This window comes from Aplidium turbinatum, chromosome 1, assembly GCF_918807975.1.
Source record: "Aplidium turbinatum chromosome 1, kaAplTurb1.1, whole genome shotgun sequence".
Classification (NCBI taxonomy): domain Eukaryota; kingdom Metazoa; phylum Chordata; class Ascidiacea; order Aplousobranchia; family Polyclinidae; genus Aplidium; species Aplidium turbinatum.
In genome coordinates, this window is record NC_137472.1 from 43,531,807 (window position 1) to 43,548,631 (window position 16,825).

Consider the following 16,825-nt stretch of genomic DNA (forward strand, 5'->3'; position numbering starts at 1 on the left):
ACTTGTCAAACGTTAATTTATTGCAAATAATAGAATATTCTTTAGAACGAGACGTCAGACAAATTTAAAAATGTTTGTGTTTACAAATTTCCAGACATAATCTCATTCAATAGCTTTATTTGAATAGCGATTTTTTCTGTTGCTGCGTACGAAGTATCGGCTATAAAAGACAGAACACAAAGCTATATCTCGCACTTGGAAAGTGAACAGCAAAACTTCTCTTCTAACTAGAAAAAATGAAGAAAAATACCTTCTCAATATTTGGGTTTGTATTTTTGATGAAGTTCATCAGGGCTGAGATAGTAACAAAAACCTCAAAGTCACCAATTTCTGAAAATTATGAAGTGTTTCAAAATGTTTTAAACCACTTAAAAATTGATCAACTACCAAGTTTTACTAAAAAAGAATATTTGAACTTTGAAGTACCAGCTCACTTGAAGAAGCGATATGAGAGCCTTGTCAGGAAACACAGTTTCGGAACTGGATTAAAGAATATTCTACGACGACGAAAAAGATCAGAAGAACCTTCACTTGCCGGATTGTTTAAAGCTGTTCACCAAAATCCAAGTAAGCAAAATTAATTAAAACCAAGGCCACCTTCCAATATCTCTAGGTAGCCATGATTAAAACTTACAAAATTGTGTGAATTAATGATAATGGCGTTTTATTTTTCAATATAAACTTTTCTCATTAAGAATTGAAAACTCTCTTTTTTTCAATTTTCCTAAGTTAGAATGATGGGTCTGTATGAGTATGATATTGGGACCAGTCCATCGTTAATTTGAAAACAATGTCTTGCCGACAGGTCAGTAAGGTTACGTTTGTACAACTTTAATGTTTCGCAAAATAAACATTCACAATTTCTGTTTTCTTTTTGTTAACTTTTTAAAACATATTTCAAAGAATACTTTTTCGTTTAATTAGGATTCTAATAAATTCCTTTAAGATTCTAATAAATTCCATTTTTCTTAAATAATTATCGCCGATACTTCATTATATTGCAAAGCTAACTAGGCTTAGTTGTTTCATACAACCATAAGCTTACGACCAGCAAAAGCTTCGGGACCGTTTTCCTGAATAAGGAGTGGAAATTAATTTATAAAAGTGCAACAAAAATTAGCAATCATAAATATAAATTTAAAACATTTCGTTTCAAAATTTATTATCATCGTCATCATCAACATCGTTTTTGTTGTTCAAAGAATTTCGCTTGTTTAAAATCATAGACGCAGTTATTTTTGATTCAATCTTGATTTCAAAATTATTTTCAGAATATTTGAAAATGTGACAACACTAGCTTTCACTTGATATATTGCAAAACAAGTAACCATCAACCTTCAACCAATATATTTAAATATGCTTTTACGGCGGAAAGTGAAGTTTTGATGAATTTTAAGATGATGGGTTTACGTTGTAAAGTCTGTCAGGACAAAGGCCGCTTTCTTAAATAGCTGAAAGAACTAACCTACATTTGATTGATTGATTCAATCTTTATTCTCGGACTGGGAAAGCTTCTTTGAGAGCTTAATCATAGCAGTTTCGCATACTTGTAAAGACTTTGAACTACTGAGGCAGACCCAGATTGACTGAGTGAAGTTTGCGATTGTTAAAGTGTTGTTGCCGAGGAATTATTCCATCCATTAGACGCCGCTGAATGAAAAGCAGTCCTCAACGTGCGTTGCTCAAGCACACACCCCGAAAGTTGAACCAGCGCCGCTTGATGTTGAAGCTTCTTCCTTCACAAAGTCACGCGCAAACCAACTAAGCTATCAAGGCGGAATAGATATAAACTAGGCTACGGTATCTCTTTTAATAAAATTGAAAGTGTTTTCTAAATGAAAGCTAATTTCCTCAAGAAGAAGCATGGTGTAGGACCTAAGGCTATGCAAAAATACGTTAACAAATTGAGACTTGAACGTCTCATACCGTTGCTATGCTGATGTTGGAAGGGTTGTAGGTTACAATTTGTTATTAATAATTTTGGACAGTTTTGGGTGGACATAGGGCAGACCGGCAGAGTATGAAGTTGTATTGTAATTGTGACTTTATACATTTTGAAAAGACTGCACATCAAACCAACAATTAGGAAAAGATCTTGTGTTTACAGGTCTGAATTAGCGCAATAGTACAAAGACTGCGTTCAAAGTTCTGATTAATTTATAGTCTATCTTCCAGACAGTCGTCATATCACAAGTGTAATCCGTTCAGCCAAAAATTTCAGCGCGTCCCATCAATTAGTTTTACTGTCAGTTCGAAATGCCGTCTTTGTCTGGCCAGTTTTGTGTATTGCGTGCAAACCGGTCGCAACTGGCTGAGCAAACGTCGTCGCTAGAAGAATAATGCTTGACCCGAGCGGACAAATTTTAATTCGCTTGTCGTTGGATGTGCTTTCGTTCTACATCTTTTGTCCATTTGTCATCCATTAGCAGTTAGTGCTCTAATGAAACAATGCGAAGTGATGAACATTTAATTATCAATTAAGTATTTTTGCATTGCATTATGTTGCTCACTTGTATTTGTAGTGACACAAGTTTTTATACAAACAATTTGATCTACAGCAGAACACTTTTTGAGTAACTTTAAACCTAATGGACACAAAAGGGATGAAAAATATTTAACTATAAAGCGACTATATTCTCGTCTACTGAAATAGGAAGCTTGTTAAAATATTTTTTGTTTAAAGTAGCTTCCATTGTCATCATCAGTGTGATAATATGTCTTAATTTAGAAACAATTTCTGAACTTTAAAATTGATTTTGTTTTTCTGATTTTTGGCAATGGTTAACTTCCTTTACTTAGGTTCAACGTTGTAGCATACACGTAGGCTATGAGAAGTAAAAGGTAAAAGTTTTTATTCACTCCAAAGAAAAACTGAAAACTATTGTATTGTACAGACTAAATTGAATAGTTTGCATTTATTTATATTACAGGCATATCGGGAGATGTTGTGTATTCTGGCACTTTTCGAGAAAAACTTCAGTTTGACATGGAAGGTAGAATTCCAAAAAGGAGCAAAATTACCATGGCTCAGCTGCGATTATTCAAGAAGCTTCCAAACTTCAATCGGCGTTTGTCCACTTTCAACCGGCTGCATTCTTTGTCTTCTCTAAATCGTAGATACGATGGTCGCAGGGATGGATGGCGTCCCTCTGCTGTGCGTCATGCGCGAGTATCTGTGTACCACACCTTAACGCATGTGGGTGGTTTGGAAAAAAGCCAGCTTATAGATTCGAGGTAAAACAGCGTCAACAAACTTTCTCTTTTTTTGACAGAACAGTTTCGATTGACAGAACATTAAATAATTAACTTTCAATTTTACAAAATCGTTTAGTAGCCTAACGGACAGCAAAAACATTTTAAAACTATCTTTTAAAAATCGCGTTGGTTTGTTTCAGGATGATTATGGTAAACGGGTCCGGATGGCAATCATTCGACATCACAAAGGCAGTCAAACAATGGCAAGAGCATCCGGTCAAGTTTATGTTCATAACGTTAGAACTTCGTATCGAAGGTTCGAGGCCTGGCAAAGCAGCAGCAGAAGTAGCAAGAATGGTTCGATTCACTGGGCAACAAGTGGCTTCAACCTCTCCAAGACGACCAGAACTCGTTGTTTTCACCGAAGAAGAGGAAAAAACTGGGTAAGATAAATCGACTGATTGGAGCTCGCTTCTATCTTGGTTTTATTATTGTACTGTGCATTTGTTACTTTGCATTTTACTGTATTTTGTTATTAACAAGACGATGTAAGCTGGTAACCTAACATATAATGCCAACTACGTTTCGGAAATAGTAGTGGCATAATGCTGAAGTGTGATGTAGTTTAAAGTTTGTAGTAGTGTGCTGACTGCCTTGGTTTATCTTATCCAAAGCAAAGTAAACATAAGATCAAATTACGTATTAGGCTATAAAGTAAAAATGAAACTGTAAAAGTTTAAGTTAACGACAAAGTATTTTGAATGATACAATAATTCTTGTAATAAATTAACAGCAATTAGGCTTCAGTAACATTTTTCACTTACAGTCATAATGAATATTATCTTTGTGTCGTAAATTGCCTATCTCGAATTTTGGCAGGGTACGCTAGCCTATGCTGTAAAAATTAATTTAGAAATTACTTAGCCTAAATAACACTCAAATAAAATGCAAGAAAGGTGGTTTAGCTTTTATTGTAAGCTTACATTTAAATTAGATTATTTAATGCTAAATGAATTTAGCTTGTACTAAGCAATTAAATGCAATATAATATTTTTTTTACAGCACTAACAACTGCCAATCCAATCCTAAAAGAAAGCACAAAAACAGATGCTGTAGAGAGAAGCATTACGTTAATTTTAGAGAAATGGCCTGGACACAATATTGGATTGTAGAACCTGCTGGATACGAAGCCTATAAATGTTCGGGAAAGTGCATGCCGAGTAAACGCAAAAGCTCTCCTGGTGCACCCCGGTCTTGTTCTGTTGCTGAGAGTTCTCCACTGCCAGTTATGTATTTGGTGAAACGAGGAGACATTACCGAAGTAGAAATTTCTGAATTTCCTAATATGGTTGTAGAGAAATGTGGTTGCTCACTGGACAGTTTGTTTGTTGGTTAGCGAAACGATAACAACTTCAAGTTGTTTGATTGTTCCATTACTTTTGTCAAAAATTCTTGTTTTTACTCTGTCGTTTATTTTTTGTATGTCTGTATTTGTTCACAATAAACAGAATTGAAAACTTATAAACCATTTTAATCAAAGGTCGTGTTTGTTCAAATGGAAAGTTTCTCATCAATATCTTACAGAAAGCTGGACAAATTTAAAAGCATAATCTTAAAAATAAATAAATTGTTAAGTAGCTTAGGCTTACCTAACAAAAATAAGGAAGTACGGAAAAGCAGTGAAAAAAAAATTATAAAAATAAATAGTTGTGAGGAAAACATTCTCGTTCATTATTTGCTATTTTAATAGCTAAAATTTATCTTGTGACACATGGAGTAGGCTAACAGAAGTTTGCAGGGCAGTTGAAATAAAATGTTAGGCCCGGTAGGACCAAGTAAATATTCGGCCACTCTAAAAAAGGCACCTTTAAAACAATAAAGGTTTTGAAGGTGAACTTGAGTGCAGCGATAGGTTTAGGTACAGACAGTGATGGATTTAGGTTTGTAGGGGCCACTTTGGAATATTGCCGATTCTATAGTAACTTAGCCTACTGTATATTGTCTTTTAAATCTCAAACTGCCAAAAGTGAAATTTTCATAGCCTACCGTTTGTTTATCTTCTTGCACGTACTGAAACGGTGTGCAGTGTCTGCAGTTATGGACGCTCTTAGCTTAGGCTACGCCGATTAAGCACTTTACTGGAGGCACCTTGCTATGCAATTCGCATAGCTCACTGCTTGCAGTTTGAACACTTTGGCAAGGTACGCAGTAGTAGGCCTACCATTTTTGGAGTTTAGAATCCACAAATGGGAAAATGTCACATGGAGCTATATATCTCCATGGCCATACCAGTATACCTACTGCACTAAGAAAGCTGGAGGTACCTTGCTATTCATTGCGCAAAACATTGCTTGCAGTTTAAGCACTTTGGCAAGGCATCAGGCAGTAGTATCATTTTTGGAGCTTAGGAAAATGTCACATGGAGCTATATATCTCCATGTCCATACCAGTGTACCTACTACACTGAGGAGACCAAAACGGTGTGCACTGTCTGCTGTTACTATAGTCTTTGTTTTATGTTGCTTTGTTTTTGATGTATCACTATCAAGTATTATGTTAAATACCGGTATTATTATGTTATGTGCCCAAATTTTGGTGTTTAATTTATATGTTTAGGTGGCAGCTGACTCTGGTGACCTTTTGGCATTTTTTTGCCATTCTTGTTGTGCGAATTATTTGTTTAACTGAGGAATGGGAAATGGGAATGAAAAATAAAGAGCAAAGGGAAATGAGAGTTAAAATAAACTGAACTACCGGTACGTTACCACAAAATAGGAATTTATAATGTAGGCTGCGTTAGCGTACCTGCCAATAAAAGTGTGTGTTGAGAAGAGGAGCCATACCATTTTTTTTCAAATTTTAAACAGAAATGCCACTTTGAAGAAATCCGGAAGAAATAATAGCCCAAAGCTTATTACCATAGAGAAATAAAACAGAGTAACCTTAGCGGGTTTAACATACTTTTTTGCCCACAAAAAAATATAACATAATTAAAATAAACTCAAACGTTTTCGACACGTACGTGTGTCCTCATCAGGAATTAAATCTGCAATATCAACAAAATGAAAAATCGTAAGATAAATTTGACTTTGTACTATGCAGTTATAGTGTCGTTACAGTTATAGTGCAAAGTCAAATTTATCTTACGATTTTTCATTTAGTATAGCTTTGGTAGAGAGATACTTTTTGAAAACCATAGACAGATAATCGATAACAGCTTTATAAGATTGAATTGCATAATTCAAAAAATAATATATAAAATAAAAATAGCTACATAACTTCAAACGTTTTCGGCAAAACTTTCTGCCCTCGTCAGGAAAATACCTTATAATTCATCTAAACAAAAACAAATATTCGTGAAGTGTTAATAATAAATGACTGAAATTAAATAAAACTGCACTGACCTGCGTACAAGCAACTACTGACGAACAAACACAAAAGGTGGTAACAATCTGTCATAAACTATGCGGGAGTGTGTTCATGAGACAAGATAGTGAGCGAAACAACATAAAGGCAATCAAGGAAAAACCACTAAGCAACATAAAACAAACGTAATCTAATACAAATTTAACAAAAAAGATGCTCCTCCAGCGAATAATTGTTTGTTGAGCCTGGGTTTGTGCTGTTTTATTTGGAATGCCTCATGAATTTTAGTTTCAACCTCTGATTGACAGCAGTTGCGAATTATTTTGAATGAATCTAATGTAAAGTTGATGTTGGAACAAAATACTGCAGTCATAAATGTGGTCTTTAATTGCACTGTGTTTGTTGATGTCTGTTAAATTTAGGTGTTCCGTTGCTCTTGTAACCAGGTGTCTTGTGGACATGCTTATGCATGTCGTGTTCGTGTCACACGAGCAAGTGAATTTGTAGACAATGTTGGAACGAAGAGACTAAGGAAGGGAGATTTCAGCGAAAAATATCTACTTATTTTAAAAGTTTTGTACAGAGGAACAATGTCGATATCAATTTTACACTTAAAGAGTTTAGATATTTTTTTTTAGCGTATAGCCTACGAGTGATTCCTTTCCTAGAAAAAGTATGGATATAGAGTTCTGGACATTTATGACGTCAGTATTCGGTGACGATACTGAATTAAAACGTTGTAAAACCTTATCAAAAAACTGCCCGGAGTATCCGTTAGCACATAACATAGATTTAATTTTGGCGATTTCATTCATGTAGTGGTATTTGTCTGAGCAGATAGAACGAGCACGATTAAGCAAACCTAAAACCAACCCAAATTTATATTTCATAGGTCACACTGAGTTGAAACTTAATAATAATCCAGTGTTACTAAGTTTTCGACAAACTCATGTGTCAAAAGTACTTTCGTTAATCTTTAGTTCAACATCCAAGAATGGTATAGTTTCTCTAGCTTTTTCCACTGTGAATTTTACGTTTTTATGTTGGGAATTTTGCACATTTAGAAAAGTTGAGCACGAATACTCATCATCAAAAATTGCAAAAATATCATCTACATACCTAAGATGAAGTTTCGGATGGAAATCTTTCGACTCTTCAAGAATTTTTGTTTCAATATGTGCTAGAAAAAAATGGCAATGGTAGGACCTAATGGAGACCCCATTGCTACGCCGTAGATTTGTTTGTATAAATTATTTTTATACAAAAACATGCCTTGTGTGGCTAACGTGAGGAGTTTAATGAAAATTTCTTTTTTGATTGGAGGATAATTAGGTTGGGAATCCGGAAAAATGTAATTAGCAATGATATTTATGCTTTCAACCAACGGTACATTTGTAAACAAAGAAGACACATCAAAACTCACCATCAATTGATTTTTGTGGCACGGAAACTTATTTACATTTTCTAAGAATTTGTTAGTAGAGTCCAAAAATTTAGCTACTGTTAGCTACTGTTAATGTGATTCTTGCATCTAATAAAATCGATTTGAAGTCTCAATCGAGTTTGGTTAGTGTTGCCATTTCAAAATCGAAAAAGCATTCTGTGGTAACCTAGCCCACGACTGTATATCAAAGAATGACAAAAAATTACTAAAATTTGTTTACATATCTGTTTTGTGAATTCTAAAAAATTGTTTGCTTTCGTTGATTTAATCTTAGATATTTGAAAAGTTTAGGTTGGCGATGATAAAAAAAAATGGACTCTAGTCGACTTTGGTCACGTAAAGTGCCTTATTGCACACTGCAGTGCACCAACCAGACAGAGAATTGTTTAGGATAATATAGATTAAGAATAAAAAATAGTACATAATATGTGTAAATATGTGCTATCCCTTTTTATAGAGTTTTAATTTTGTTTGAAACGGTTTATAGAGAGCCGAACCAGCGCCGTTCGATCTTGAGGTTTCTTTGTCAAGTCATCTATTGGAGAACTATACTTTAAAATGCAAATCAAAACAACCGTTTGCGCCTACTTCTATCAGAGCTGGATGGTCTGAAATCCCTTAAAGAACTGTATAGCAGCTCATATTATGCGCAGGCATCCAATACGGGTCGACTATACACGACCGAAGTAGTCCAAAAATAACCGTCGGCCTTGAAGTTGCAAACTTTCGATCCTACTCAGGCCCGGATTTAGGGGGGGCAGAGGGGGCAGTTACCCCGGGCCCCCCGACTTTTGAAGGGCCCCCCTATGTGGAAAAAAATGTGATTTTGTGTTATTTTATTCCTTTTGACCTTTAAAGTTTCTGCAAAATGCTGTGCAGTACTAGACTGATGCTACTGTAGACGTAGAGATGGTTTTTACGCGCCGTAGGCTTGAAAAATTTTTTTGCACGGGGCCCCCCGATCTAAAAGTGCCCCGGGCCCCCCATCAGCTAAATACGGCCCTGATCCTACTCAAACTACAGCAACGATTGATGATAGCAACAGTCATTAACTTTGTACAAATTTTAGGCCAATGTTCAAGTAGTTAAAAACAAAAGTTTGCAATACCAAACACCTTTAACTGGGTTGCATAAGAGTAAAACTTTTTTTTGCACCCTCATTGATCAAAAACTGCATTTTTTTAAGTAGCCTACCGTATGGTAGGCCTACCCCCAAAAAGTGATCTTGAAAGTGATCTTGATTATCAAGATCACGATCTTGATCCTGATCTTCAAGATCACATTGTTGGGTGATCTTGATCTTGATCTTCAAGATCACGTATTCTTAGTAATCTTGATCTTGATCTTCAAGATCACCCAAACAGGTGATCTTGCCCATCTCTGCCTATAGGGGAAGGGAAGGTAATTTGATAATGCACGCATGTAGCCTACTATGCTCTTGCACGCTCAATAATACAATATGGCATTTTATGTTGGGGTTCAAGCACACAAAAACTGCTCAAGAAAATTTCAACAATGCAAAATTGAATCATTCGCACAATAACCTTTAGCAACAGAAGAGCAAAACTTTCACCACTGTACCAAGATCTCGACATACTTCTTATCAGTAATCTGCATCAAATAGAAACTTCTAAATTTGTCTTTAAATTTAAAAATATGCTATTACCTGGCTACTTTGAACCTTACTTTCAGGAAATTACTGAAGTGCATTGCCATGGCACGAGGGCTTCTCAAAAAAATAACTTTCACTTACGTAGTGTCAGCTCAAGAAAAAGTCAAGGCAGTTTGAAATTCTTAGGCCCAAAAATATGGAATGGTTTACCTTCAGAAATAGTTAGGCTACGAGTATTAAAACTTTCAAGAAAAAACTAAAAATTTATTATATGAATGAACTTGGTCCGTGACTGTTTTTATTGTCACAACATTGACGATTATTTCGGATTGAACATTGTTAGTAGCCTACTATACGTAGGCCTATAGGCTTAGTACTCACGAACTTGTGCTACGTAGGCCTACTACTTATTAACGACTGCAATTTTATTAACTGTAGCCTACTCAAGTCGGCCTATAAACTGACTGATTTTGTTAAAGTATGAATTTATAAAGATAGGCCTACTTTTAGTGTTTTTGCTGCGTCCTTTATGCTAGCAGTCAACAGTTGTTGTTTTTGCATAGGTGTTTTTTTTCTCATACTAACTTACTTTTGTAGGGCATGATATTTTTTGATGTTACAATGAAACCACAGGATTCCACTTTTTTGTTTACATTTTTGCGGAACTTATGCTTATCTTGTTTGCAACGTAATGCCGATGCTTTACATTTGTCACATTAAAAACAGGGGAAGCAGCTGTCAGCTGACTCGATGACTAATATAGACTTTCGCTACTTCCTGTCTGTTTTTGAATATATTTGTACCGGTACCGGTTTATATTTGTACCGTATAGCTACTATTTTTCGCAGCAGACAAAATAAAAGGTTTCTTACTCTCTCTGATACACTTTTAACATTCTTGACTGTTAACTGAAAATTACGTGGCACAAACTATTCATTTTAAGCTGAAATGAAGGTCTGATCCCTTACACACTTTTTAAAAACATTTTCACTTTTCTATTTTTGTTACTTTTTCTAATTGAAATTTTAAAAACGTCACTCAAATGTATCAATTTGCCTTCCACGGAAGATAAATTGATTCACCCGGAAGATAATTTGATACAGTAAAACTAATACAGAAATCCTCTTTGACAGCAAAGCAATAAATGAAAATTTAATATGTGGTTGGCGTGCTTGGGTGCAAGGATGACTGTTGAGGCCCATGTGTGCGGCGAAGCTTCTGCAGCGGGATGGACGTGGGAAGGATCATTGGCTAAAGTTCTTACTCAAGGGGGGTGCTTTGCGCTTTTCTCATAGCGTGTAGGCTTACGAAAGCCTATATAATAGTTGTTTCCCAAAGTAGCAGGTCTTGTTAATAAAGAATAACTTATTAAAATCAACTAGACCAATACAACATTTATTACAGTTACAAAAAGAATTTAATATACTGTATCAATTTACCTTCTCCAGATATATCAATTTACCTTATTAAAAAAACAGTTATAAAATTCTGATTTTTGTATGCTTGGATGCACATTGCAGAAAAAACGTGACATGCCCTTGAAGCCTTATCAATGAACTGTCAAATGAGTTTGGTTTCATCTTTTAGGAACTTTTGTTTAATTTTCCAGACGAAAATAATCATGAGTTAAAAATTTTACGAAAATACTCAAAAAACACACTTTTACAATTTTATGCCATAAAAGTACGAGTTAGCTGCATGGTGCAATTTTTGTAGGCATTATTTTCACAGATCTTCCACCGTATGACAATATTTTTGACCAATATTATTTGTACATTTCTGTAGGGGGATGTATCAAATTACCTTCCGTATCAAATTACCTTCCCTTCCCCTACGCATAATTAACTATGGCCGACTGTAGCCTACTATGGCTAAAAGTCGCTAAATCTTGACAACTGTAGGCTACACAATATTCTGTTCTTTTTGAAAGCTGCTTTTTTTGCAAGTTGTGTCAGCAAACTGTAGGCAACAACCCAGCGCAATGAGATCCCGATTAAACGGTTTTTCACAAAATAGTTGAAATAAGAACTAACTTAGCAGCGTCATTAACGGTAAAATTGTCGAAAGCAAGACGACAAATAGTAAATTGTGACTTTTTTTACACAAATTCAACCAAATGTAATTGAAAATTAGGCTTATTAAGCTAAGTTTGATAAAAAGCAGGAACTCCTGTAGGCCTACAGGAAAAAAAAAATTGTCTAAAGTTTGTCAATTACATATGAAAAAGATTTGCGAAATATGCGTTTCGCTTCATTGCACTTTAAGGCTGAGTCCCAGTATTTCCACTTTTAGGGAAATTTCCCTAAATTAGGGAAATTTGCAGTAAATTTTTGGCTGTAGGGAAATTTTTAGGAAATTGCTTGTATTAGGGAAATATTTAGGGAAATTTAAATTATTTTACAAAACGAAATCTATTTTTTTATAAATTAGATTTTGGCTGTTAATTTTTGAAAAAAAAGCTTTAAATTTAGGTTTTTCAATTTCATTTTGAAACACTGAAATTTCGCAGGACATTTTCAGGCCAGGAATTAGCAAAGTTGAAAATTTAAATTGCCTTGCACTGATTCGCTACGGTATAGAATTTATTCAAGCTGGCTGCTGCGAAGTGCCTTCAAAAGTTCAAATTGTGTTTTAGGCAGCCCATCTTTAAAAACGTGTTTGTTTAAGTATCACTTGTATTTTGTTGTAACTTTTTATTTGGTGGAGAGTGGAGTCTTCTCTGACATCAAAATTCATTTTTAAAAATGCCTTTGAAGACTCTTAAAATAAGAAGTTCAGGAAACTTGTTATATTTTTAATTTCTTTTCATTTTTGTTTTTCATTGCTAGCGCAAACATTACATAAAGTGAACGGCAAAGTAACAAAAGGGAAACTAGAAAAATAACAAAACATAATTTGCCGATGCTTGACATTTGTCACATTAAAAACAGGGAAGCTGACTCGATGACTGATATAGTCTTTTGCTGCTTCCTGTCTGTTGTGATATCTAGATTGCTATGGTGCTATCTTATTCATATTGTGTACCGTGCTATTCTCGCAACCTTAAAGTTTTCTCTCTCTGTATTATCAAGAATTGATATTAAATGGCTTCACACAGTATGAAGAGGCAAGAGAACTCAGAACAAAATTTTGTCTGGTTTGGAATTGTGTAGGCCTATATTGTAATTTTGTAAATGCAGAATCGTGGCAGATCCAGAAACAATGGGATAATTTTAGAAATTTTTGTTGATTGAGCGAGATTCTTTTGTTGTTTCATTTTTTGCCATTTTTTTGTGTGCTTATCAAGTTCTCACGTGTATCCACTATCTATCATTCGTTGTTGTTTTTTTTTATCTGTCGCTACATTTAGAAACCTGGTTTTTTATGCTCTTTCCAACACATATTTGTTCTTTTATTTTAGGGAAATTGTTAGGGAATTTGAAGGTTTGATTTAGGGAAATTTAAGGGAACTGTACACTTGTAGGGTTTTGCCTAACTTACTGTCGTAATTTGGTTAAAAAATAAAAGGATAATTTAAAAAGGATAATTTAAAGGGATTTTGAGGCTCTCTGTCTCTAATTAAAAAGATAATTTAGGCTTCTGGCTGTCTAGTCTAGGGGTATGACTTCCTACAAAAAGCAAACGAATTAAATAGAATCATACATTTTATTGTTTATCAATATTACAAGTTTTAGTATTCGGGGAGTTGAGAAAATTGACTAACTAATCTAGTTTATTGAGACGGGTGTCGGATGAGTGACATTCTCCCGGCGTGAATTTAACCTTCTCGTTCTAAAATTCAGTCCGTTCGTTTTGCCAGTCTAATTTCGAATGCCTGTCTTTTTCAATTCCCCGCTTACTTCATAATATACCGGTAGAGCCTTTTTATCAATAACAGCTATCGTAAGAATCAAGGGAAAAGCTATACCGGTTTCATAGTTATGTCGCTTTAGAAATACAGATGTGTTGAGCTAGATTCTGTGTGAGTGGCGTTTGTTAACAGGAAGCTTGACTTATGTTCTATGAGAACGTTAGGTTTTGAATTTGCAGCATTGAAATGCATTTTGCAATACTGATAATTTTCGGTTAAATGTTAAAATATAATTTTGTTAGTTAAAAACATGGTACATGTTACACACTTCCCTCCTTACGGCAAAATAACAGATAAATAATATTACAATAACTCGGTTATACATGTTGCAACAATATATAGGTGTGTGGTTATAAGATATGTTTTTTTACAAAGAAAATTGACAATTGTAGGCTAACAATTGCTAGGGGAAGACACATGACCCCCCTCCTTTCGTGGGATGAGGAGATTAAACACACATATAAGTAAGTAGATAACGTGATTGCAGGGGCAACAGTCGTTTATCATAAAAGATAAGGCGATATCTTAAGTTCCCTGGAAGCCCTTTGGCTTGGTAGGCTACGATATAGGCTACAATAATTGCGGGACTGTAATAGGCTACAGTAGTTGCGGTTACAGGGGTAACAGTCGGTTATCATAAGAGATAAGGCGATGTCTTAGTTCCCTGGAAGCCCTTTGGCTTGGTAGGCTACGATATAGGCTACAATAATTGCGGGACTGTAATAGGCTACAGTAGTTGCGGTTACAGGGGAAACAGTCGGTTATCATAAGAGATAAGGCGATGTCGTATGTTCCCTGGAAGCCATTTTGGCTTAGTAGGCTACGATATCCAATAATTGCAGGACTGTAATAGGCTACAGTAATTGCGGTTACAGGGGTAACAGTCGTTTATCATAAGAGATAAGGCGATGTCTTAAGTTCCCTGGGAGCCATTTTGGCTTAGTAGGCTACGGTATACAATAATTGCAGGACTGTAATAGGCTACAGTAATTGCGGTTACAGGGGTAACAGTCGTTTATCATAAGAGATAAGGCGATGTCTTAATTCCCTGGGGTCCTTTTGGCTTAGGACGTTATACACAAATATGGTAGGCTAGGCTATATAGGCAGGTGAGTGTTCTTGACTGTTCATGCCCCGCGTCCGGGGAGATAAGGCTTGACACTCATAGAAGCAATCATAATAATAATAGAATAGCAGTGAGCTACGCGTGCGCGAAGGTTGTACTAACTAGACGAGATGGCGTTCATGAAAGTAATGTCTTTGAGGACCAGATATGCTATACAGTTCAAGCATGTTGAGTTCGAGACTATGACAAGCAGTGCTGATGAGCAGTTCAGTTTATGTCTGTTGACGGATGATGAGCACGACATGGGAGTGGCCAGCTTGTAAGGTCGCAAGCTGTAAAGCAGACGTCTTGAGCAGCTGAATGCTGGATAGACAGTGCAACTGTGGTGCACGTCGATGTGTCGCAAGCAGCAGTGCTTCTTGTGTGAAGAAGGCTTGAGTGCGTAACAATGCAACTACGCGTGGTGTCGCAATGTAGCAGTGGACATGGGATTGACCATGTTGAAAGGTAATGATGCAGCTTCGGTGCATGTTGGCGGCTATGAGGTTAGCCGAGTTGACGTCGTCTGCGCAGAGCTTCTTTAAGTAAAGGCATCTCTGAATAGAGGCATCTCGCGTGGAGGTAAGTTGATGAGAGTCACCGTGTGGTGGCGATAAAGAACTCTGTCGTGTCATCCGTCGTAGTGCTGTAGTCTCTCAGGGTCTCTCGCATCTCATCTAGCAGCAACCATGCGGTAAGGTGGCGCATCTGCAAAACTCGATACAGAGTAGCATCCGCAAGATACATATAATAACTATGGTATGTAGACTACACGATAGTATAACACAATCATAAAAGTAGGCCTATAGCAAAAATTGTTGAAACGACTGGGCGACATGATTTAATCATGGCGGCAGATGCCAGCTTATGAGCTTCTAGAAGCTGTTCAAGTTTGAGAACAGGCAGGAAAAATTGATAGACTGATGTAAGTGTGTAGGCTAAAATGTGATACAATACAGGGGATGCAATGTCAGTGAATGAGCGAAGTCGTTGAGAACGAATAGCTTAGTTAACGTAGGCTAGGTGAAATGATGAGCACCTAAAATTGTAATAAAATGTAGTGAAAAACAGGTGGTGATGCGATATCAGTGAATGAACAATGTCAGTGAGACATGGCGTAGCTTAAATTACGATATGTAGCCTAAAAGCGGTAAATAATAACATAGGATAAATGGGAATACTACGTAACATGACAGTGTCATGGCGTAGGCTAAGCTTACGGCTAATAGAATTATGTAACAGGAAACAGTAATGGTTCAATAGAACATACCGAGATAAAATCGGTAGGCATAAAACGTCTTTCATGTTTTGTAATGGTTAATCAACGTTTGAACGACGTGGGATGAATGTTGCTGTTTAATCGATTTTAGAACGTGGCAGCGATCCTGCCTTATCAAGAAACAAAAAAATTACATGGCCAAATGCCAACCAAGCTTTTACACACAAAAGTTCCATATTCAGGGTAAATAACTGTGCATATACTGCAATTCCAAACAAAAGAAAAACAGCGGCTAAAATAACTAAACAAAATTTCTCAAATCATGTTAGCTCCTAATAATACTAAAAAAATGGGGGGAACGATAACAACCTTATGTGTCCAGGCGGTTTCGCATGATTTCCCCATGACGCACAAAAATTACGATGGTTGCTTGGAAGCGAAACCACAACGCTTTGCAGAGCGGTGCCTGCACGTCTGTATAAAATAAGATTGGGACGGGGTGTCCTGCAATCTGCGATGCCGAGTAAGGCAAAATAAAAGGAATATTACAATGAGCTAAAAATTCAAGTTACATTTGACACTGTGAATTTTAAACAAAAAATTACATGGTTATGTTTCCCTGAAAAGGCAACTTGTTGGTAATTACTAATCAGTGAATCTAATTATTCTAATGTGAACGTTTAAAAATATTAAAAGTGGCAAATGGCGGTTTAACATGTAAATAAATTGTTGACATCGGCGTCTAAATGGGCTGTCTGCCGCTGAACAATTCGCTTTATTACTTTCCATGAGCAAACAACAAAAATCAGTTACGTTTGACAAGCAATAAATGCCGGCGTTGCGCTTAAGAGTACAGTAGGCTACACAAAATTTATTGTCGAACTAACGTGTGAAATGTTATCAAGTAACATGTTTTTAAAAGGTATTTATGATAAAAATTGTAGCACAGGGTACTTACCAAATTTTTTTATAGCTAGTTTGAAGAATATTTCTAAACTTACTTGTCTGAGTGTCACCAATGTGGTAGGCTAACA

The 16,825-nt window shown here is 35.9% G+C and overlaps 1 protein-coding gene across 1 annotated transcript; it reads left to right on the forward strand.

The window, feature by feature from the left end:
• Positions 1-236: 236 nt before the first annotated feature.
• Positions 237-4,591, forward strand: LOC145766131 (left-right determination factor 2-like). The gene is made up of 4 exons (XM_082577791.1): positions 237-567; positions 2,931-3,234; positions 3,396-3,638; positions 4,258-4,591. The coding sequence occupies exons 1-4, from the start codon at positions 237-239 to the stop codon at positions 4,589-4,591; spliced, it is 1,212 nt and encodes a 403-aa protein (XP_082433917.1).
• Positions 4,592-16,825: the final 12,234 nt, after the last annotated feature.

Bases quoted from the DNA above. Each gene is read 5' to 3' on its own strand.
- LOC145766131 (XM_082577791.1), top strand. From the start codon at position 237: ATGAAGAAAAATACCTTCTCAATATTTGGGTTTGTATTTTTGATGAAG. The intron at 568-2,930 runs GTAAGCAAAATT...TTTATATTACAG, and splicing joins AGCTGTTCACCAAAATCCAA to GCATATCGGGAGATGTTGTG. The intron at 3,235-3,395 runs GTAAAACAGCGT...GGTTTGTTTCAG, and splicing joins AGCCAGCTTATAGATTCGAG to GATGATTATGGTAAACGGGT.